The sequence below is a fragment of the Platalea leucorodia genome (genome assembly GCF_965183815.1).
Source record: "Platalea leucorodia genome assembly, chromosome: W".
In the NCBI taxonomy this organism is placed as follows: domain Eukaryota; kingdom Metazoa; phylum Chordata; class Aves; order Pelecaniformes; family Threskiornithidae; genus Platalea; species Platalea leucorodia.
In genome coordinates this window covers 33,831,966-33,855,417 of record NC_138859.1, presented here as the reverse complement: position 1 = coordinate 33,855,417, position 23,452 = coordinate 33,831,966, and the positions used below count along the sequence as shown (strand labels likewise).

Below are 23,452 nucleotides of genomic sequence, written 5' to 3'. Positions count from 1 at the left end.
CTTTTGTAAGCAATTTCCTGACAATCAGGAAGGATTCCAGTGGATAATGCTGAGCTCAGAGAAGCCATATTGTATTCCTGCAGGGATGGAAGTATTTTAAATCCTTATGGGACAGATTCTCTCACATACTCCTGTGGAAAGCCCATCTGAATGAAAGAAGAGTGAAATCCCAGGAACACCTATGACCCTATTTGCCATGGTACTAATCTGACCAAGAGGGAATTTACAGTTTTGCTCAGAATAATCTTGCTTTTCCCAGAGACTTAAACAGAAGACTTGTGATCATATTATCAAGTGGATGCATTCTGTATCTAGGTATTTCATTCATTTCAAGATTGAAAACTTTCAGAGAGGGAAATGTGGTGTGTGAAATGTTTTTGTCATAAATCACAAAATGCAAACTAAATAACTAATAGCTATAGCTCCCAAACAGTCAGGCAACACGATATGAACCACTGAAGTGTGCAAGCACATGTATAACTATGAAAATGTATGTAGTTCCATCTTATTAATGAAGATATGCCTTTGGCAATGAACTCTGAAGGACAACAGACATCATAGGCTATCAGACTAAGACTCAACAGGGTCATACACTGCTGCAGTGTCACCCACCATGTGCTTTTGAAACGCACATTCCAAAAGCCATTTAATCCACGCACCACCATATAGCCGGCACAAAGTCAGAGAAGCAGGTTCAAAGCTCGATAGACCCTTCCAAGAAAGCGCTACTTTTTGAATTGAGAAAAATCTACTGTAAGCATTCCCAGTGGGAATGTCTGCAGCAGTAGAAAGAATGCAGAAAAAAGAATATCCCAAACCTATTACGAGATAAACCTAAAAACCAATGCCTGACCCTTTGCAAAACTAACCGTTCCTTGAAAAAGACTCCAATGTAAGACTAAAAGGAATGAGAAACCTCCAACCTTGAAACTGGCATTGACAATTTATTTAGAGTTACAAAATAATACTTCACAGAATCACTACATCTGAAATGAAAAGCAGAAAATAAATGAATTCCATCCTATATGGAAGTTTTGCTTTTATCCAAATTTATTTCCCAAGATTTTAGGGTAAAGGGGAGATGATTAACTTGGTTTTATATATAATATGCCTGCCCTTTCTTCATGGAGTTCTAAAGTAAAAATGACCCTGGAAGACCTCATTCTAATCTCATTCACAGCACCATAAATGAGAAGTAATTCTAATGGGAGAATGTGCCATGCAAAAAAAATGTTTGTGTGCTAAGTGTGTCTGCTTTTCCAGACATTATTGATCTAATAAAAGATACCTCTTTTCCCAGCAAGCCTTTCCCCACAAAGAACTTAAACATCTAAGAACTAAACCTATCCCTCCATATTCTACCATATAACAGAAATGGCCCCCTACAAAGAATCTCTGCTTCATCTGGAAAACTTGAATTTAATCTCAGTCTCAATTCAGGATTTTTTGCATCTAAACTCACTCGAGAAGCCACTCAGAAGAATTTTGCCGCAGTACTTAACAGAACACCTTCGGCTGGGGCTGCATGGCTAGAAGGCGCGTCCCCTGGGTGGTGGATAGGGGATCCCTCTCTGGAGGGTGCACCGGATAAAATTGAAGAAGGTGCCGCGAACCAACGCAGCCTAAGGGAAGGCCACCCTGACAGAAAAACCACTGTCCCTCCAAGTCATGGGGGTTGGGCAGGAGGCCAACTACCTCCTCCCGGGGAAAAAAAAAAAAAAAAAAAAAAAAAGTTGCAGAAACGACGAGCATCAGAAATGGCGGGGATGGAGAAAATCGTTAACGAAGTGAGGAGGAGGAGATGGAGCTGGATCGGTCGTGTCCTGAGGGGGAAACCGACGGAAGACTGCGCTGTGGCCCTTGACTCCAGAGCACGCAGCCGCGGACCGATCGAAGTGGAAGAACGATGTTCGCGCCTTGTGTGCCTCCTGGCACTGAGAGAATTCAGATCAGACTTAACAGAACAGATGTTTGGTTTTTAAACAAACTAGTATCAACTTTGAGATGAGAAGGGTTTAATTATATCTTTGAAATACTTGATCATTACCTAAAAAGACCTTTTATTTACTAAAGCACATATATATTAACTAATAAAGACATTTTAGATGAACAAACATTCTACATCAAATTAATGGGGAAGAAAAAGATCAGTGCCATGAAAGACATGCTTGGAAAACAGGAAAAAAAGATTACAAGACCTGGATGTAGAAAAGAATTTTAATCACAAGACAGACAGATCTATTACAAGCTTTACATTCAACATATGGAAAAGTCAGAGGTACTAAGGAGGTTGGTTACTTGTGGCCAATTTAATTGAGAATCACAAGAGTTTGAATGTGAAGGAAGCATGGAAGAGATTCATACTGCCTAAATTTCATCCAAATTTTAGCCTTAAGATCCTATGTATGAGAGTAATAAAAAAAAAGTGCTTTCCAAATACTGTAGTATGGATGAGAAACCAGAGCTTTAATACAAGTAGCACCTACTTGGAAATTCCAAGTATTTCCTATTATTAAGCAAAATAATCCTCTTAAAACTCTTACTATACTATTAATCTTCTACTACAAGGAAAAGGGGAAAATTTCCCCCTTGTATTCAAGATCTTCTGTGCCACTGCAATCAGTTGTGGAACTGGCAAACATAGTTCCGCAAACACATGATCTTCTGATAATTACATACTCTTTCTGTATGCAGACTTCCAGACCTCCTCAGACGTTGTGGGACTATATCAGCAGCAGTTCCACAGATAGTATAATGATAATGATTTTTTTTAGGACAGTACTAATATACAAGGATGACTATGACGAGATCTCAAATTTTTCAGTAGGGTCTAATGCAGAAATAATGGTGATAAACTACTCAGAACATGAACTTTCAAGGGAGATCAATGAAAACCAAGAAAAACAACAGACAAGTAAAATTCCTTATTCTCCCTTATATCTTCTATTCTAGCTCAGATGCTTGGGATTTCCCAGAGCCAATGACATGTTTTAGTATGGGAAAGATTAGCATTTGACAGCTGCCAGCAATATCCTTCTGCCAAAAGCTACGTCTGTGAAAAACTGTATGTCAACGCTAACATTTGACAGAGGCCTGGGAGGATGCCCAGATCGCTACCTGCAAATTTCTAGTAAAGACATTTCTCCTCTCTCAGTCCAAGAAAATCATATTGATTGAGATAACTTTGCCTGAAGGTCTCTAGAGCCCCTTTCTCCATTGAAACTTGATTTCTACTGGACAATTTCTCAATCTGCACTTCCAAACTTTTTCTTTCAGTCATTGTCTGACCCCTTTGCTAAGTTTTAGTACACAATAAATAAGCACTGTAATTCCCTCAAGATCCCTGTCCTGTCTAGACAGATTCACGGTATTCTACACTGAAGAAAGGAATTTCTCAGAACTGTTTGGGTTTAGACAGAATGTGGATAAGACGATCTCCTGTACTAGATGGTGTCATGCATCTGAATATGGTAAAAATCGAGGCATAGCCATGTCCTGGTAATGGATTAGATACTGCTTTAGCTAGTTCTATGACCTTTTGGAAAAGGAAACCTACAACAATGAAGATTTTAATTTTAAAGAAGGCAATCACATATTTTTCTCCATAGATTTCTTCTAGATTCAACCCTTCAGTGTTATGAACCTAGACAAAAAGATAAGGTATTTGTTTATGGAAATCCCACAGCATTATTAATAACTGATACCTTGAAGTTGCAAATGGTCAGTTCTAACAGGTCTGAGACTTTGACTAGGAATGAAGCTATACTTGATGTATGACATATCAAGATAGCAATTTATCAAGGAAAATTTTTCCACCCTTAATTGTATATAGGAAAAGAACAGATTATTTAATTTCACCATGACTGAAATGCATTTAGCTACTTTCAAGTGTTTATTCTCAATGTCCAGGCAAATCATGCCACATCCCTGTGACCCTGCAGCAGAAGTCCTCCATTACCAGCATACAGTTTCAGTTAGTCAATGACATGACTGCAGTCTGGTGGAATAGTTGCATCTTCAGCCATTCTGGAGTGCAGGGATATAAAGAATCAGTATAATTTTGCAAGTTTTCCAGAAATGTGCTTTGTATATTCCATACTAAAGCAAGATTCAAAAAAGAGCTATATCTTTTAGTCCGGCTACTTTGCATCTCTTAACTCTCCTGTATGTCAGTGTCTTATCACTAGATTTTTTGTTGCTTTCTACTTACTTGTTGTCTACTGTACTTTGTGACTTTGAAGTCACATAAATTATAATTCAGGCTCCTGCTTCCTCAGTTCAAGAACATTTTGGTGATAGAATCTACTGAACTATTATTTTTTCTTGCAATAGCTTGTCAAAGAACTTCTATAAGCCTCAGAAACAGAAATTACCTCCCTTGATATACCAAATTTTTTTTCTTCGTGTAAACTACATTATTATGGATGGTGTTTTCCAGCATGTTCTGAAAATTCATAAGCTGACATCATGAACCAAAATCTATCAGTGTCCACCAACCCCAAAAATTCTAATTTAGCTAGCCTTTAGGCAAGATAGATGCATCTATGGTAAATATCTTCAATTATATTATTGCTTTAAGTGCCCCACCTATGCTTCTGATAGAGAGAAACTAACCAATATGGGATCCTACATTCATTCTCACACAACACTATTATCTACATAGATGACCAAGAGTATGATACAGAGTCCTAATTTTATTTAAACAACAAGATGGTATTCATACTATAAGAATGGGACATGAACATTCAGGAAGTCACTAAATGGAATAATTTTTAAATAGCATTTCACTTTTTCACTCTGATAATTTTACTGAAAAGGGAGCTGAATCATTATTATTTAGCTATCCCTAAAACTACCTGCTATTCAAGATCTGTATTTAATAAAAAATCTTTACTCTCAAATGCAGCTAAGAGTATTTACAAACACAGGACCATAGAATCACAGAAAGGTTTGGGTCGGAAGGGACCTTTACAAATCATCTAGTCCAACCCCCCTACCATGGCCAGGGACATCTTCCACTAGATCAGGTTGCTCAAAGCCCCGTCCAACCTGACCTTGAACACTTCCAGGGAGGGGGCACCCAGAAATTCTCTGGACAACCTGTTCCAGTGTCTCACCACCCTCACAGTAAAGAATTTCTTCGTTATGTCCAATCTAAATCTATCCACTTTCAGTTTAAAACCGTTGCCCCTTGTCCTGTCACTACAGGCCTTGGTAAAAAAAGTCTCTCTCCATCTTTCTTATAAGCTTTCTTTATATATTGAAAGGCCGCAATAAGGTCTCCCCAGAGCCTTCTCTTCTCCAGGCCGAACCACCCCAACTCTCTCAGCCTTTCTTCAGAGGAAAGGTGCTCCATCCCTCTGATCATTTTTGTGGCCCTCCTCTGGACCCGCTCTAAGAGGTCCATGTCTTTCTTGTACTGGGGACCCCAGAGCTGGATGCAGTACTCCAGGTGGGGTCTCACGAGAGCAGAGTAGAGGGGGAGAATCACCTCCCTCGACCTGCTGGCCACTCTTCTTTTCATGCAGCCCAGGATACGATTGGCCTTCTGGGCTGCAAGCGCACATTGCCGGATCATGTCCAGCTTTTCATCCACCCGTATCCTCAAGTCCTTCTCTGCAGGGCTGCTCTGAGGCCATTCATCCCCCAGACTGTACTGATGTTAGGGATTGCCCCGACTCAGGGGCAGGACCTTGCAGTTGGCCTTGTTGAACTTCATGAGGTTCGCATGGGCCCACTTCTCAAGCTTGTCCAGGTCCCTCTGGATGGTATCCCTTCCCTCTAATGAAGCAACTGCGCCACTCAGCTTGGTGTTGTCTGCAAACTGTTTGAGGGTGCACTCAATCCCACTATATCTATGTTGTTGATGAATATATTAAATAGTATTGGTCCCCTTGAGGGACACCACTCATCACTGGTTTCCACTTGGACATTGAGCCATTGACTGTAACTCTTTGGATGTGGCCATCCAGACAATTCCTTATCCATCCAGCAGTCCATCCATCAAACCCATATCTCTCCAATATTGGAGCCAGAATGCTGTGGGGGACCCATATCAAGGGCCTTACATAAGTCCAGGTAGATGACATCTGCAGCTCTTCCCTTGTCCACTGATGCAGCCACTTCATCGTAGAAGGCCGCTAGGTTAGACAGGCACATTTTGCCATTGGTGAAGCCTTCTTGGCTGTCTCTAATCACCTCCCTGTCTTTCATAGGTTTAAACATAGCTTCCAGGAGGATCTGTTCAATGGTCTTACTGATCTTACACAGAGGTGAGGCTGACTGGTCAGTAGTTCTCAGGGTCCTCCTTATTACCCTTTTTAAAAGTGGGTGTGATGTTTCCCTTTTTCCAGTCACTGGGGACTTTGCCTGACTGCAATGACTTTTGAAATATGATGGAGAGTGTCTTGGCAACTACATCAGCCAGTTCCCGCAGGACCCTGGGATGCATCTCATCAGGTTCCATGGACTTGTGTATGGTCAGGTTCCTCAGGTGGTCTCGAACCTGATCTTCTCCTACCATGGGAGGGACTTTATTCCTCCAATCCCTGCCTTGAGATTCAGGGGCTGGAGAGATTTGGGAAGAGTGATTACCATTGAAAACGTAGGCAAAAAAAATTGTTGAGTAACTCAGGTTTATCCATGTCGGTTGTCACTAGTTCTCTTGTCTTATTTATGAAGCCGGGGGTACATTTTCTTGATGTTCCTTTTCTGAGCAACATACCTGTAGAAGCCCTTCTTCTTATTCTTCACATCCCTTGCCAAATTCAGCTGCAACTGTTCCTTAACTTTCCTGATCCCATCCCTACACATCCAGGCAGTGTCCCTATATTCTTCACAGGTTACGTGTCCCTTCATAGTATATGGCTTAGCTTTTCTTTAGCACCTGGGCTCCATTGACCTTCCAGTTTCTGTCCCTTATTCTCTTCTGGCTTGAGTTCAAATATGTTAAGAGCTCCTCTAAATTATGCCTGGGGTACATATTGCCCCCTTTCCATTGACAGAACCTCATTACGCTGCCCGTACTGGGGAGCAGGGCTCTGTGCCATGTAACCGTTTGTCTCTACTTGCCTCCACTCAGCACCCTAGAGCTAGAATCTGTATAGCAAAAAATCAGTGTCCCCTCATACTAGGCATACAGGGTTATTGTTTTGTCATGCTTGCTTAGTCCAGGGCGAAACTGCTGTTGAGGGGCAGTTGATATTTGACTTGCCTACATGCACTCAAGTCTGCTCCACAAAGCATTCTTGCATGTGCTCTGCCTAACTTTTCAAGGGTGATGGCATAAAGAGAAGAATGAAGATGTAAGTTTTGATTCTCTGCTTGACTGCTTTGGTTTTATGCCATAGTAACTCTGCTTTACTCAGTGGAGTTCTACTGATATTAGCAGGCCTTTAGTCTTAATGGATGTTTTAGTAGTCCTGTTTTGCTCTAATTAATTTTTTTCTTTGTTCTGTTTCTAATCTAAAAATTATTTATTCCTAAAAAAAGACAATAAACAAAAAAATTAAAAAAATATTGGGGAAGATTCTGATTATAGTTCTCTCCTGTCTTTTCCCCAGTTCAGTTCTAGTGTAATCAAGAAGAGAATCCAAGCTGTTTTCTTTTAGCATTTGCTTATGGCCTGGTAGGACAAAAAAAAATGATCATACAATTAATTTTTAAAAAATATTTAGCACACTTAGGCTTGTGTGCACAGACAAAAAGTGCTGGCTCTCAGTTTATATGAATGATGCTAAAAGCAAAAGAATCCACTGTTACAAGGGCCATTTGTGATTTTTCAAAAGTTCTTTTTAATTTTAGATTTCCATTTCATTTTCTCATTATGAAAACTGGCCACATGATGAAGTGATCTGAGCTGTGATAGAAAGAGTATATGATACAAGGATATACTCTTCAGTCCTTTCCTATCTTTGTCTCCCCATTTGCTAACTTGGCTTTAAAAGAAAGCAAAATCAACTTTGATCTATATTATGGTTCATTTAAATGAAACCTAGATGGCCATGTGCAGTGAGTCAGCACGTCTTTTCTGTTGGACCTTTTTACAGGGGTCCAGAATGATAAACAACATAGACTTAAAGACATTTCGTCATCTATTTGAAAGCAGGTAGTGCCATTTTTTAAACCCTTGGTTTGAAGAAGGATTTCTTCGCGTGATATCTATGATCCAGTGGGCCAAATAAACATGAATTTTAGGTGGTACAGATGATTCTTTTAGCTATTTCAGTGGGGGCACTGATATCCTCATTTAACTATCTTTTATGTGACAAAGGACCTTGTGGCCACAGTAAAATAGCATGCACCTTCAGGACCAAACCTGTATACAGAAAATCTGTTAATGGGGAAAATGGAAGTTGTGCAAGAATAGTAACTTCTTCAATTTATATATAGATATTTTCTCTATGTCTGTGAGTTGTCTGTGTACAGACTGATTGTCTGGTGAGTTGTATCCTTCCATATACACATTTTGAAAATCCTTAGAAATTAGATTGTTTTAATAGATTCTTGTAAAAGTCTTCATCTGTTATTTCAAGTAGAAAGATGTAAATGTTATCTGTAAGCTGTTAGGTGGGTGATCCTAATGTATTTTAAATGACTGGATGATAAGAGATTATATTTGATGGCATATGAATATTAGAATTGTTCCAAGTGTTAATTTCTCTGTGATGCACTGGGAAAAAAAATGGCATTCATGTGTCTTTGCACTGTCTTTCTTTATAATGTTTTTCATGAAATAGAAAATGCAGTTCCCAATTTGCAAAACTAATTTCCATCCACAAAGCAGTCTCTGTCAGCAACAAGAAAAAATGGCTTTCATCCTTTTTAAAATTTTTATTATTTCATGCTAGCAGTCTATGACAACAGGGAATAGTCTTGTAGAAACGTAGCAATTTGTCTTGTTTAGTGTGATAAATTTTTTTGTACTTAATTTTTCATGTGCAGCATTTGGACTGATATATTAAAAAAATTTACAAGCTCATAAGACTGAAATTAGCCATGATACACCGAATCCCTGCATACATATATACAGTCTAAGCAAACTTTTTTTTTAATAATCTCAAAGCACCATTATAGTAAGTTTGTCTGTTGTTTTCAGGTTGATCCCCTGTTTACAGTGCCTGAACCTCCACCTCCGATTTCCAGCAGTATCACACCTCAGATTCTGCCTTCCTACTTTTCCCCATCCTCATCTAATATTGCAGCACCAGTCAAGCAGCTTTTGGTACAGACGACTCGTTCATTGGGTGTAAATACTTGTGAGGTTGGAGTAGTAACAGAACCAGAATGCCTTGGACTCTGCGAGCCTGGGACCAGCGTGAACTTGGAAGGAATTGTGTGGCATGAAACTGAAGAAGGTAAACTGTTTTTCCATTAGGTTTGTCTGCTAGTTATCTTAATGAGAACAGTGCTGTATCTGTCTGGATGCTAACTGGAGGCTCATTAGTCTGTTGGTCCACCCTTATGTAGAATGGCAGTCACAGCTTTATAGCTAAACTAGTGAGTTTCTCTTTTCCAAACAAACAGCAGATTTTTTTATTGTTTAAGCAATCATATTTTCCAAATTACCTTCCACGTAACCCAATTAGCAATTGAATTGTTTTCTATTGCTGTACTGAGAAAAGTCTGTGAAGAAATAGATATCAGAATAGCATAAATGTGCTGAACAGAAGGATTTTATGTAAATGTACATCATGAGGGGACTATATGTGATAGGACTGGATATATGAATAGTTTAGGAGAAAAATTACAAAGCTGAATAATTTTGGAACTCAGATACTATGATCAAAAATGTCACCATTACATAATAACAGAGGACCCAGAGATGACCCCCCGCAAAATGTATTTGATGTCATGATTATTGTTTGCGTTTTGGTTGTTTGAAACATGCTTTAAGAGGAAAACATTCTTGTTCTATCTGGTGAACAAGTGCTAGCTAAACCAGACCAGTTTCTTTAATACCCTTCAAAGGCATTTGGCCGAGTAGAGGTGCTGGAGAGCTTTGGGGAATACTAGATGTTGATTAGCTGTGATTTAGAACAAAGTAAGTAGAAAGAGGATTATACTGTGATATGCAGATTTTTCCATTTTGGTTTTCAAAAGCTAATTATTAAAATGCCAGCTTTCTCTTGTTAATGCTAAAAATAGTGCACGTGTACTTTAAGCTACTACTGCAATTTTTGGTTTGATAGTAGTGGAAGCCAATGCTAGCAGTGGCGGCGGCAGCAGCAGCAGCAGCAGCAACAGCAGTTGTTGCAGCGTGCTGAGAGGAGTATGAGGCTTGTAAGGTCCCTGGGAGGTGTCTGAAGGGGCTTCTGGGCCCACAGCACCCTTGGGCTATGTATGTGGAGGGACTGGCCAGCATGCGACAGGTCTTGCGAGAGGGGTGGTTGAGAGTTGGGTGGTGCCGGCGGTCCCCACACCTAGTTCAAACTGCTGGAAGCTGCATATAACTGGACCCTAGGGAGTGGCAGTGACAGTTTCCACAGCAGTTCACGCAAGAAAGGCAGCACACTCTGACAGTTGTTGGGCTGCTACCTGCTCTGCTCACCCACAGGGTTAGGCTGCAGCCCTGACGGTCACCCCATCTAGCGGGTGGCTGTGCAAGCCTACCTGGAAGCTTGAGGTCCCCAGGGAATTAGAATTAGAAGGACAACATCTTTCAAAAGAATTACCATTTTATAAGTGGGCCATTTTTTCTGAGAACTATAAGGAGACTGTGTCTTGGCAACTACATCAGCCAGTTCCCGCAGGACCCTGGGATGCATCTCATCAGGTCCCATGGACTTCCTCAGGTGGTCTCGAACCTGATCTTCTCCTACCATGGGAGGGCCTTCATTCCCCCAGTCCCTGTCTTGAGGTTCAAGAGCTGGAGAGATATGGGAAGAGATATCCAGTGAAAACTGAGGCAAAGACATTGCCATATCTGTTCTGCTCCTTTATCCCTGAGGACAGTTTCCCGGGGAGTCCCATCCACTAGTTCCTTAAAGAACTCAAAGTTTGCTCTCCTAAAATTCAGGGTCTTGTCTTTACTCTTCACCTGGCCCATATCCCTCGAGATCATGACTTCCACCAGGACATGGTCACTGCAGCCCTGGCTGCCACCAATCTTGACATCTCTAATTAGTTCTTCTGTGTTGGTAAGCAACAGGTCCAGTAATGCTTCTCCTCTGGTCAGGCTGTCTATATCACCTGGATTAAGAAATTATCCTCGACACACTCCAGGAGTCTCCTGTACTGCTTACAGCTTGCTGTGCTGCTTTTCCAACAGATCTCAGGGTGACTGAAGTTCCCCAGCAGGATCAGAGCTTGCGAACGTGATTCTTCCTGTAGTTGAAGTAAGAACGCTTTGTCAACACGCTCCGCTTGACCGGGTACTTTAGTAAACACTAGCCACGAGGTTTCCTTTGTTGGCTTGGCCCCTAAGTTTTACCCATAAGCTCTCAACCTGTTCATCGCTCTTTTCCAAAGACAGCCCTGTGCAGTCATACTGGGTTTGCATGGCAAGGTTTTGATAGAGGGGGGAGCTACAGGGGTGGCTTCTGTGAGAAGCTGCTAGAAGCTTCCCCTGTGTCCAATAGAGCCAATGCCAGCCGGCTCCAAGACGGACCCGCCTCTGGCCAAGGACGAGCCAATCAGCGATGGTGGTAACGCCTCTGTGATAACATATTTAACAAGGGGGGGAAACTGCGCAATGGGAATTGTAGCCGGAGTGAGAATAGGTGAGAGAAGCAACTCTGCAGACACCAAGGTCAGTGAAGAAGGAGGGGGCGGAGGTGCTCCAGGCGCCAGAGCAGAGATTCCCCTGCAGCCTGTGCTGAAGACCATGGTGAGGCAGGCTGTCCCCCTGCAGCCCATGGAGGTTAACGGTGGAGCAGATATCCACCTGCAGTCCATGGAGGACCCCACGCCAGAGCAGGTGGATGTGCCCGAAGGAGGCTGTGACCCTGTGGGAAGCCCATGCTGGAGCAGGCTCCTGGCAGGACCTGTGGGCCCATGGAGAGAGGAGCCCAGGCTGGAGCAGGGTTGCTGGCAGGACTTGTGACCTCTCAGGGGACCCACGCTGGAGCAGCCCGTTCCTGAAGGACTGCACCCCATGGAAAGGACCCATGCTGGAGCAGTTTGTGAAGAACTGCAGCCTGTGTTCTTCTCCAACTCATGTTGGAGAAGTTCGTGGAGGACTGTCTCCCGTGGGAGGGAACCCCATGCTGGAGCAGGGGAAGAGTGTGAGGAGTCCTCCCCCTGAGGAGGAAGGAGCAGCAAAGACAACGTGTGATGAACTGACCGCAACCTCCATTCCTGTGCTGCTTGGCAGGGGGGTGGAGGTAGAGAAATCAGGAGTAAAGTTGAGCCCGAGAAGAAGGGAGGGGTGGGGGGAAGGTGTTTTAAGGTTTAGGTTTTATTTTCTCATTACCTTACTCTGATTTGATTGGTAAGAAGTTAAATTAATTTTCCCCAAGTTGAGTCTGTTTTGCCCATGATGGTAATTGGTGAATGATCTCTCCCTGTCCTTATCTCAACCCACAAGCTTTTCATTATATTTTTCTCTCCCCTGTCCAGCTGAGAAGGGGGAGTGATAGAGCAGCTTTGGTGGGCACCTGGCATCCAGCCAGGGCCAACCCACCACAGCAGTCAATCCATTCCTTTACATAGAGGGCAACTCCCCACCCCTCCTTCCTTGCCTGTTCCTCCTGAGCAGTTTATAGCCATCAATTGCATCACCACGTTTCAGTGATAGTGATTAGATCGTAGCTTTCCGGCTGCACAGTGGCTTCCAACTCCTCCTGCTTGTTACCCATGCTGCATGCATTGGGATAGAGGCACTTCAGCTGTGCTGTAGACCTTGTCACCTTTTTAGAGGAACAAGCCCTAATTCCTTTGAGGCATTTCACAGCTGTTTCCCTGTTGGTTCCTAATACATCAGCAGCCCCTGGCTCTCCTCTGTTGCTCAAAACTCTGTCCCCTTCCCCCACTGAATCTAGTTTAAAGCCCTTCTTGTAAGTCTGGCCAGCTTGTTGGTGAAGACTGTCTTGCCCTACTTGGTCAGGTGAATCCCATCAGCTCCTAATAGACCTGGCTTCTCAAAGGTAGACCCATGATCATGGAAGCCAAAATAATATCTTAGAGAATACCAATTTATTATAACAGTCAAATTTTTGTCTCAACTGATGTACGCTTTTACTCTGGTGTAAATCCATAGTAGTTCCACTGAAGCATAACTGGGATGAATTTGGATTGTGGGGCTTGTTTTACCAGGGAGAGAGAAAGTCAGCATTTCAAATAATTTTTTGAGAGGCCTTAAAAAAAATCCAAAAATAATCCCCAAGTACAGTGAAGATTTTTAACAAGAAAATCCATGTGTGGAGGAAACTGATAATTCCTATTGCCCCCACAATGTTTCCCCCCCCCTCTTTCTAAATTGATGCAAAGTGTTAGATAGTCCTTAAGAGTGAGAATGAAAGATTAAATTTAACAGTATAAAGACAAAACCAGGAATTAGAGTCAGTAGGGAAGACCATCCTGAATTTACTTACCTACTTGCCTCAGTTTTGAGGCAATTCAGTTTTAGCAGAGAGGAGAAACCTAGGTTTCAAGTTCTTTTAATTCAAGTTTCTTTTAATTCTTTTAATTCTCTTTCAGGAAAGAATGATCTCTCCCTGTCCTTATCTCGACCCACGAGCTTTTCGTTATATTTTCTCTCCCCTGTCCAGCTGAGGAGGGGGAGTGATAGAGCAGCTTTGGTGGGCACCGGGCGTCCAGCCAGGGTCAACCCACCACAACCTCCTTGCTGGAAGAGCATGGGAAGCTGAAATGTCCTTGACTTAGTATAAACACTGCTTAGCAACAACTAAAACATCAGTGTGTTATCAACATTATTCTCATGCTAAATCCAAAACACAGCACTATACCAGCTACTAGGAAGAAAATTAACTCTATCCCAGCCGAAACCAGGACAATGGGCAAGACGCTGGGAGGGGACACAGCTGGGACAGTTGACCCCAACTGACCAAAGGGATATTCCATACCCTATGACATTGTTCCTGGCAATAAAAGTTCAGGGAAAGGAGGAGGAGGAAGTGAGGACATTCATGGGTATGGCGTTTGTCTTCCCAAGTACTGTGGGGCTAACCCACCACAGTATTTTATGTAGATAATTTATTAATCTCCCACTGCAAAGCCCTTGAAGAAAATAGATCTTCAGCTAAGAAGAACTTAACTTATGGTTGTGTCATCATCTAGACAGGATTGATGAGGTAGTATAGTCAGAAAAATAAGTTTAAGGCAGTTTTTCCTAGATGTAAATTCATCCTTTATGTCTGCCACAGCTATCGTTGTGAATATCTGAAATATTTAAAAATAGCCCAAAATTGGCTCAGGTCTCTTTGGAAGCATTCTGTCTTGACTTCCAGGGCCCCTAAATTTCTCCAGTTAGATGTCCTAATTACAACTAAGAATGATTCCCATTCAGACAATAAAGATTTCTTGGATGTTTGTTAGTGTCTAGCAATCTTTAGAGATGTCTTTGAGAATAGCATTTTCTTTTTCTGTTGCAGAAGCCTAAACTACTCTTGTTTCAGATCCTGTTGCAATAGTTTGAAAGACCCTGTGGAATCACCTAGATGTCAAAATTCTGACAGTGTTCTGTCAGGTAGGCCCTCCTATTTGTGGGTGTCTGTGGACAAAAGTGCTCTTTTTAGGCAATTCCCTAACGTACTTGAGTTGGATATATCTAATCCCTAAAAAAAGACATATCAAAGACAAAAAGGATTCTGCTTCAAGATTTCTAAAACAGTGTGTGTTGCTCTGTGAGACTTTAAAGTATTTGAGGGAAACTCAGCTGTCATTTTGCATGGAAACATTTCTGGACTCTTGAAGGCTAGCTACTGACAGAATCACCTGAAATATTTTGGTTTAAGGAAGTTTTACTTCCACATCCCAGTTTTTCAAGCTTATCAGCACTTTTGGAGATTTGCCTTTTGTCATCGTCAGAGTCCAATACTCTCTGACCAGGTTCTTTTAGATATTTCGCATGTGGAGGGTGTAATGTTTAATATGAAATGTATTTGGAGATAGTTGATGTTACATGGGATTTCTGATTTAAAAGAGTGATAGAAAATATACTGAAAACACAATACAAATCTAAGTTACACTTAGCAAAAAATAGCAATTGCAATACACAGTTCAATCACAATACCAATGTGATCTCCATTACCAGTCTCTGTAATATGCTCACCATCATGACGCTGGGTGTCCCCAGTTGCCGGGAAGGAATACGTGGGATGAAACCAGCTCAAGTCCATTGCTCTCTTCGAAATAATTTTGTTAGTTGTTTTCATAGAATCATATAATCGTAGAATATCTCAAGTTGGAAGGGACCCACCCGGCAGAAGGCCATGTCCTCTACAACCACCAGAATGGATGTGGCAACCCCTCCCCAAGGAGGGGACACAGCTGGGACAGCTGACCCCAAATGACCAAAGGGATATTCCATACCATATGACGTCATGCTCAGCATATAAAGCTGGGGGAAGAAGAAGGAAGGGGAGACGTTTGGAGTGATGGCGTTTGTCTTCCCAAGTAACCATTATGCGTGATGGAGCCCTGCTTTCCTGGAGATGGCTGAATGCCTGCCTGCCGATAGGAAGTAGTGAATTAATTCCTTATTTTGCTTTCCTTGCGCGCGCGGCTTTTGCTTTACCTATTAAACCGCCTTTATCTCAACCCATGAGTTTTCTCCCTTTTACTCTTCTGATTCTCTCCCCCATCCCACTGCAGGGGGAGTAAGCGAGCAGCTGTGTGGTGCTTAGTTGCCAGCTGGGGTTAAACCACGACAGTCCTTTCTGGCACCCAACGTGGGGTGACCACCATAACAGATGGAGCCCAAAGTCATGGACTAAATGAACTCAATGGACATTTATGGACATTTCACGGACATTTCACAGGGATGGTCCATAGACTAAGGGAATGATATCTGTGTATTATATCAAAGGACGGGAAGGGGGGTGGTGGTTAATTAGGATGTGTTGGATAGTGTGGGACCTGAGCATGATGTAAATGGTATGGAATAAGGGGTGGAGAATGTGCTGGTTTTGACCGGGATGACAGAGTTAAATTTTCTTGATAGTAGCTAGTATGGGGCTATGTTTTGGATTTGTGCTGAAAATAGCGTTGATAATACAGGGATGTTTTCATTACTGCTGAGCAGTGCTTACACAGAGTCAAGGCCTTTTCTGCTCTTCAGACTGCCCCACCAGCGAGTAGGCTTGTGCTACAAGAAGTTGGAAGGGGACACAGCCACGACAGCTGACCCCAAATGACCAAAGGGATATACTGTACCATATGACATCATGCTCAGGAAAGGGAGACGGAAGAAGGAAGAAGAAAAAGGAAGAGGGGGACGTTCGGAGTTATGGCGTTTGTCTTCCCAAGTAACTGTTACGTGTGTGTCGTGGTTTAACCCCAGCCAGCAACTCAGCACCACGCAGCCGCTCGCTCATTCCCCCCCCGGTGGGATGGGGGAGAGAATCAGAAGGGTAAAAGGGAGAAAACTCGTGGGTTGAGATAAGAACAGTTTAATAATTGAAGTAAAATAAATTAGAACAGTTAAATAGGCAAAGCAAAAACCGTGCACGCAAACAAAACAGAACAAGGAATTCATTCACTACTTCCCATCGGCAGGCAGGTGTTCAGCCATCCCCAGGAAAGCAGGGCTCCATCACGCGTAATGGTTACTTGGGAAGACAAACGCCATCATGCCCAATGTCCCCCTCCTTCCTTCTTCTTCCCCCAGCTTATATACTGAGCATGACGTCATATGGTATGGAATAGCCCCTTGGCCAGTCTGGGTCAGCTGTCCTGGCTGTGCCCCCTCCCAGCTTCTTGTGCACCCGGCAGAGCATGGGCAGTTGAAAAGTCCTTTACCACTGTGAGCGCCACTTAGCACCTATTCAGAGACAGCTTAGCACTACTTAGCAAGAACCAAAGCATCAGTGTATCATCGACATTGTTCTCATCCTAAACCCAAAACACAGCCCCCATACCGGCTACCAAGACGAAAATTAACTCTATCCCAGCTGAAACCAGGACAGTGTGATAAATCCCTGCTTTCCTGGAGATGGCTAAACACCTGCCTGCCGATGGGAAGTAGCGAATTAATTCCTTATTTTGCTTCGCTTGCGCGTGTGGCTTTTGCTTTACCTATTAAACTGTCTTTATCTCAACCCATGAGTTTTCTCACTTTTGCCGTTCCAGTTCTCTTCCCCCATCCCACTGGAGAGGGAGTGAGTGAACAGCTGTGTGGTGCTTAGCAGCCTACCAGGGTTAAAACACAACAGATGATAACTATCTGAAACCATAAAAGTAATTAGCAAAACCAAACAAACACTGTTGTTCTCCCCACTACTTTCACCAACAAATTAAGAAGGCTTAGAGGGAGGGATGGAGTAGAATCACACAGAATCAGGACATTTTATCTGGAAAAGTAGAAAGCAGCACTGACAGAGACGGATTGCCAATGAGGAAAAGGTGTTCTCCCATAGATTCCAGTTCTCCCATAGATTCTCCCATAGATGTGTTCTCCCATAGATTCCAGTTAATGGACCATAGCTCCAAACAATAAATGACAAAACGCAGTAACAATAGATGCCTCCACAAGAAGTTTGTAACACTAAGAAAAGGTGTGAAAGGAATGACAGTTGGCTACCTTTCTTGATTCTTCAGCAGAAGCCTCTCTCCTCATCCAGAAGGCAGCTGTGGCTGTGGCACCATTTCCTCATAGTTTCACTGTGTTTAGAGCTTCTACCAACGATCCTTTGGGTATGATATTTTAGTCAATTAGTTACCTAGATTAAAGAGGATAGGTTTCTTTCTTGGGGTCTGTCCTCTGACAGAGACAGAAAACAGTACTAGAATTTAAGGTAGGACCATACATTTATTGTAACTGTCAAGGGACTAAAGAAGATGGAGGGTCTTCTGCCTATTTTGGGAATGTAACAAAAGTAGGACTTGCGTCAATTGGTAAAGTTAGAGTAGAAAAAAGTAGATCCTGTGTACAGAAATCTTCTTTTCTCCTGGAAGACCTTTCCTATTCTGGTTGAAAAGCTTATATAGATATTATTTTGAGAAAGAAATGTTAAAATGACCGATGAAAACACCACAGAAGGGGATACATTTCACTTTTGAAGAAACAAAGAACACCACTGGAGATGGAGGACTGCAGACTTAAAAACAGAGTGATATATTCTTCTTACTGAATATCCCAAACCACCTAAAATAGCTATCAGAATACCCGCTAAAGAGAGTAAGCTAGATTTTTAAATGTCCATGAAAAACATTTGTAGAGGTGATACAAAATATCTTTTTCCTTTCATCATATTAAAAACAACCCAGACCCAGCTAGTGTCTTATGAGATACCCTCTTTTTCTTTGCACAGTCCAATGCATTATGCACAATCAGAAACAATTCAGTAGGAAAGCTTTTTAGGACAGTGTGACTGACCAATAAAGCCCTACAATGGAAGAAGGCTCAGAGGAGATGGGCAAGGGTGATATGCCCATAAAGCTCAGGAAATAATGCAGGGTGTGACTGACCACAGCTGTTGCAAAAAAAACCTGACTTTCTCTCATAGAATCATAGAATCATTTTGGTTGGAAAAGACCCTTGAGATCATTGAGTCCAACCATAAACCTAACACTGCCAAGTCCACCACTAAACCATGTCCCTAAGCAATACATCTTTCAAATACCTCCAGGGATGGTGACTCAACGACTTCCCTGGGCAGCCTGTTCCAGTGCTGTAGAGAACTGCTAGTGCAAAACAACAAGATGTCTCAAACAGCCTGGGTGCTAAAACCACAATGCAGAGCGACAGTCGCTAGGACCCAGGACCGGACAGTACCCTGGAGCGAGGGTGAGGGAGGGAGCCCTGTGGAGACAGGGCGGCCTTGCCTCGGCCCAGTTCCCCGCGGTCTGTGAAGCGTCTTATTCCCCCCTCCCCACACCTACTGCCTGGGGGACAGTCCTGGTATTATTTCTCTTGGTTTGACTGGTCGCTGATGTAATTTTCCAATTAGCAAAACTACTAACCACTTGTGCCTTGGGAAAGGAATTTGGGAGGGAGCTAAAAGATAACAAACTGTGGAAAACTAACAGCTCTAACCTTGAAGAAGAGCTAACAAGCCGATAAAAGTGAACATCTTGGCACCAAAGACTGGACGGTGGCCAGAGAAGATAAAACTGCAGAAAGTAGGTGAAAGGTAAATGCGGCGAGGGGAGATCACGACCACCGACTCAAATCAGGACCAAAAAGACTTGCCCCCCCCCACCTGAAAGGAGCATGCGTGCTAATTTACATAGCAAGCGAGGCTAATTTAAATACAGTAAACCAATAGTGTATGAAATGTTAATCACTAACCAATAAGTGTAAATTTAGGCAGGTTTATACTAATCATGTAGCCTGATAAATATGCTGTAGTTTGTGTGCTCGTGTGTGCCGGTCCTCATGTTGGTGTTTGTGCTCATGTTCGTGCGTGCGTGATTTGTGGAATTATCATCACCAAGTCCCCTGCGCAGAATCAACACCTCTATAAGAACCTTCACTTCTCCTCACTCTTCTCCTTCTTTCCTCACCGAATACCCTTGTTGGCAGGACCAACGCTGGATCCAGGACTGGTGATTCTCTTTTCCTTCTCTCTCTCTCTTTCACTTTTCCTAAGGTGATTAAGTTGTTAAAGTTGTTAAACTGTAGTCAAGTACTGCATGGCCTACCTTGATTTTCCGTAAACCCGCATAGCTGGGGTGGATATAACCGTGAGAGGGTTGGCGGGTATCGAATATTTGTATATGTATTTGTATATATAGAGACAATATTTGTCTCTATAGAAGCTTTCTATTAAAGCTAGTGTTTGTGTACGGACCTTGAGTGTTGGCCCACCTTAATCCACACCGAGACAATTTGCAAATCTTTGACACTCCTCCCCCCTCCTCCCCAGGTGGGACGTGACAGCTCCTTGAACTCTGACAGGCTTGGTGCTGTGACCACTTCCCTGGGGAGCTTGTTCCAGTGACCAACCACCCTCTCAGTGAAGAACCTTTTCCTAAGGTCCAATCTGAACTTCCCCTGATGCAGCCTCATTCCGTTTCCTCGTGTCCTGTCACTGGTCACTAGAGAGAGGGGATCAGCACCTCCCCCTCCGCTGCCCTCCTTGAGGAAGTTGTAGACTGTGATGAGGTCACCCCTCAGCCTTCTCTTCTCCAAGCTGAACAAACCAGTGTTTGTTCAGTGACCTGAGCCACTCCTCATAAGTCTTGCCCTTGAGACCTTTCACCATCTTGGTCTCCATCCCAGGTGCAGAATCTGGCACTTGCTCTTGTTAAATTTCATATGGCTGGTGATTGCCCAGCTCTCTAGTCTATCCAGATCCCTCTGTAAGGCCTCTCTACCCTCGAGGGAGTCCACAGCTCCTCCTCATCGGCAAACTTACTTAATGTACATTCGATTCCTGTGTCCAGATCATTTATAAAAAGAGTATAAAAAGAGTATAAAAGTCTTTATAACACTGTGTAGGCAGAGCCACATATTCACTTCCCCCATGCTGGTCCGGCTAACTCTGTGTCCTGGTTTCAGCTGGGATGATAGAATTAATTTTCTTCCTAGTAGCTGGTATAGTGCTGTGTTTTGGATTTAGGATGAGAATAACGCTGATAACACACTGATGTTATAGTTGTTGCTAAGTAGCGTTTATACTAGTCAAGGACTTTTCAGCTTCCCATGCTCTGCCAGGTGCACAAGAAGCTGGGAGGGAGCACAGCCAGGACAGCTGACCCAGACTGGCCAAAGGGCTATTCCATACCATACGATGTCATGCTCAGTATATAAACTGGGGGGAGTTAGCCAGGGAGCAGCGATCGCTGCTTGGGGACTGGCTGGGCATCAGTCAGCGAGTGGTGAGCTCTCTCTCTCTCATAATTTTCCTTTTCATTACATCATCATCATCATCATTATTATTATTATATTTCAATTATTAAACTGTTCTTATCTCAACCCATGAGTGTTCTTACTTTTGCTCTTCCAATTGTCTCCCCCATCCCACAACAACCTCATGCAACGCTACGGGCTTGGGGAAGAGTGGCTGGAAAGCTGCCTGGTGGAAAAGGATCTGGGGTGTTGGTCGACAGCCAGCTGAATATGAGCTAGCAGTGTGCCCAGGTGGCTAAGAAGGCCAATAGTATCCTGGCTTGTATCAGGAATACTGTGGCCAGCAGGACCATGGAGGTGATAGTGCCCCTGTATTTGGCACTGGTGGGGCCGCACCTCGAGTACCGTGTTCATTTTTGGGCCCCTCACTACAAGAAGGACATTGAGGTGCTGGAGCGTGTCCAAAAAAGAGCAACGAAGCTGGTGAAGGGTCTGGAGCACAAGTCTTATGAGAAGCGGCTGAGGGAACTGGGGTTGTTTAGTCTGGAGAAAAGGAGGCTGAGGGGAGACCTTATTGCTCTCTACAGCTACCTGAAAGGAGATTGTAGCGAGGTGGCTGTCTATCTCTTTTCCCAAGTAGCAAGTGATAGGACAAGAGGAAATGGCCTCAAGCTGTGCCAGGGGAGGTTTAGGTTGGATATTAGGAAAATCTTCTTCACTGAAAGGGTAGTCAGGCACTGGAAGGGGCTGCCCAGGGAAGTCGTTGAGTCTCCATCCCTGGAGGTATTCGAAAGATGTGGTGCTTAGGGACATGGTTTAGTGGTGGATTTGGCAGTGTTAGGTTTATGGTTGGACTCAATGATCTCAAGGGTCTTTTCCAACCAAAATGATTCTATGGTTCTATGAGAGAAAGTCAGGGGGTTTTTGCAACAGCTGTGGTCAGTCACAGAGATCCCTGTTCTCATATCCCTACTTCAAAGACATTTTTCCTTTTGATTTTGCTTTTTTACCTAGGGATCCTCATTAGCATGCTCTCTAAGCACCCAAACACAGACAAAAAAAAAATGTTTGCAGAGTTTCAGTTAGGGCTTATCATTCCTGTTTTTCTGAGAAATAATAGAGGCATGGAGAGGACATGATTTCACTCAGAATATCCAAGACACCATAGTTGAAACACCTTGTGTTTCAGTACATCAATCTAACCTTAATCTTTCTCCTTTCTTACATTGTCTCATGGACTACTGTTGTAGCCTAACAAAGTGATCAACACTTGCTGCAAATGAAGCTTCCCTTCTGTTCAAATAAGAAAACATAATAAATCATTAGTCCAAGTATTCCACATTTCGTGTGTGATATTCTACAGTTACTTGCACCTTCTATTCTCTGCTCTGCCCTAATCATTCATATCCTTTCTATTCTAATCACTGCATTATGAGTTTATAACAAAACCAACAAAAAACAATTTTCTACACTTGGTAGAAATTCACATATTTTGCCCTACTGAAATAAAAAAATAAACCTAATCTAAACTGTCATGAAATCATAAAATGCTTCTGGCAGTTCTATCAAAGCATATAGACATGTACAGACCCTTTGAAGAAATGAAACTGCAATTTATCAAGTGTGATTTATAAGCAACACTCATTTAGTTGGGAGATAACACTGCTGTCTAGTCATTAATATTCATCTAGTATGGGTCACTGACAAAAGCCCTTGAGATCCCAGAGATTAACAGCCAATCCTCTGTTTTACAAGCTCACATCAAAAAGAATATTAATAAAGAGGAGGGGCAATGTAAAAGCTTGTCTGAGTAATTCAGGCACTAGAACAAGACATTTTTTCTCTTTGCTCTGCCTTGAACTGGTCCATGGAAAAACCTGGCATCAGCTACAAAGCATGAAGCTGCTAATTTTTCATAAAATGTTTTTCACTAACATACGGGAAGTATGCAAAAGTTCTGTTTGGTAGATAAAGGCAACAACTTGTATGCATCCCTTTCCTGAATACATCAATTATACAACCTCAAACATTATTCAGATATTTGGAAATAAACAGCCATGCACATAAGTGTTTGATGGCTTTTCTCTCCCTCAAAACCAGAGACATTTACTATTATAAACAAATTAGCCAGCCTTCAAGGCATCCATTTACTTTATCTCATTAATAACTTCTTAGAAAAACTAAAGTAGAAATGCTACCATCTCATATTCAGGTTCATTTTAGTCTTCAAACATCCCACAATTGTGCCTTTCCTATTTACTTTACTCCTATGCAGGATGGCTGACTAGAGATTTACTCTTCTTACATATAAATGAATGGAAACAAGACAGGAACATACCTACAAAGGGAGCAGTTATTCCTCCATACAAATATAAACATGCCCATTGAGATGGACTTCAAACAGCTTGTTGCTAGCATTTTAAATACAGCAATATTAATTGGCATAGTTTTTGAGCTTGGTCCACTCATTGTGCAGTCATCAGTTAGCTCTGTCTGGACCTTATTTGTGTAAAAAAAAAAAAAAAAAAAGAGCTGTCT

The 23,452-nt window shown here is 42.5% G+C and overlaps 1 protein-coding gene across 1 annotated transcript in view; it reads left to right on the top strand.

Moving 5' to 3' along the window:
- Positions 1–23,452, top strand: part of LOC309601555 (zinc finger protein 608-like) — a gene marked incomplete at both ends in the record, with an annotated part of 102,255 nt that overhangs the window by 55,091 nt on the left and 23,712 nt on the right. Inside the window, one exon of the mRNA XM_082334617.1 lies at positions 9,098–9,356. Coding sequence (XP_082190743.1) covers positions 9,098–9,356 — 259 coding nt within the window. The remainder of the gene's footprint in view (positions 1–9,097; positions 9,357–23,452) is intronic.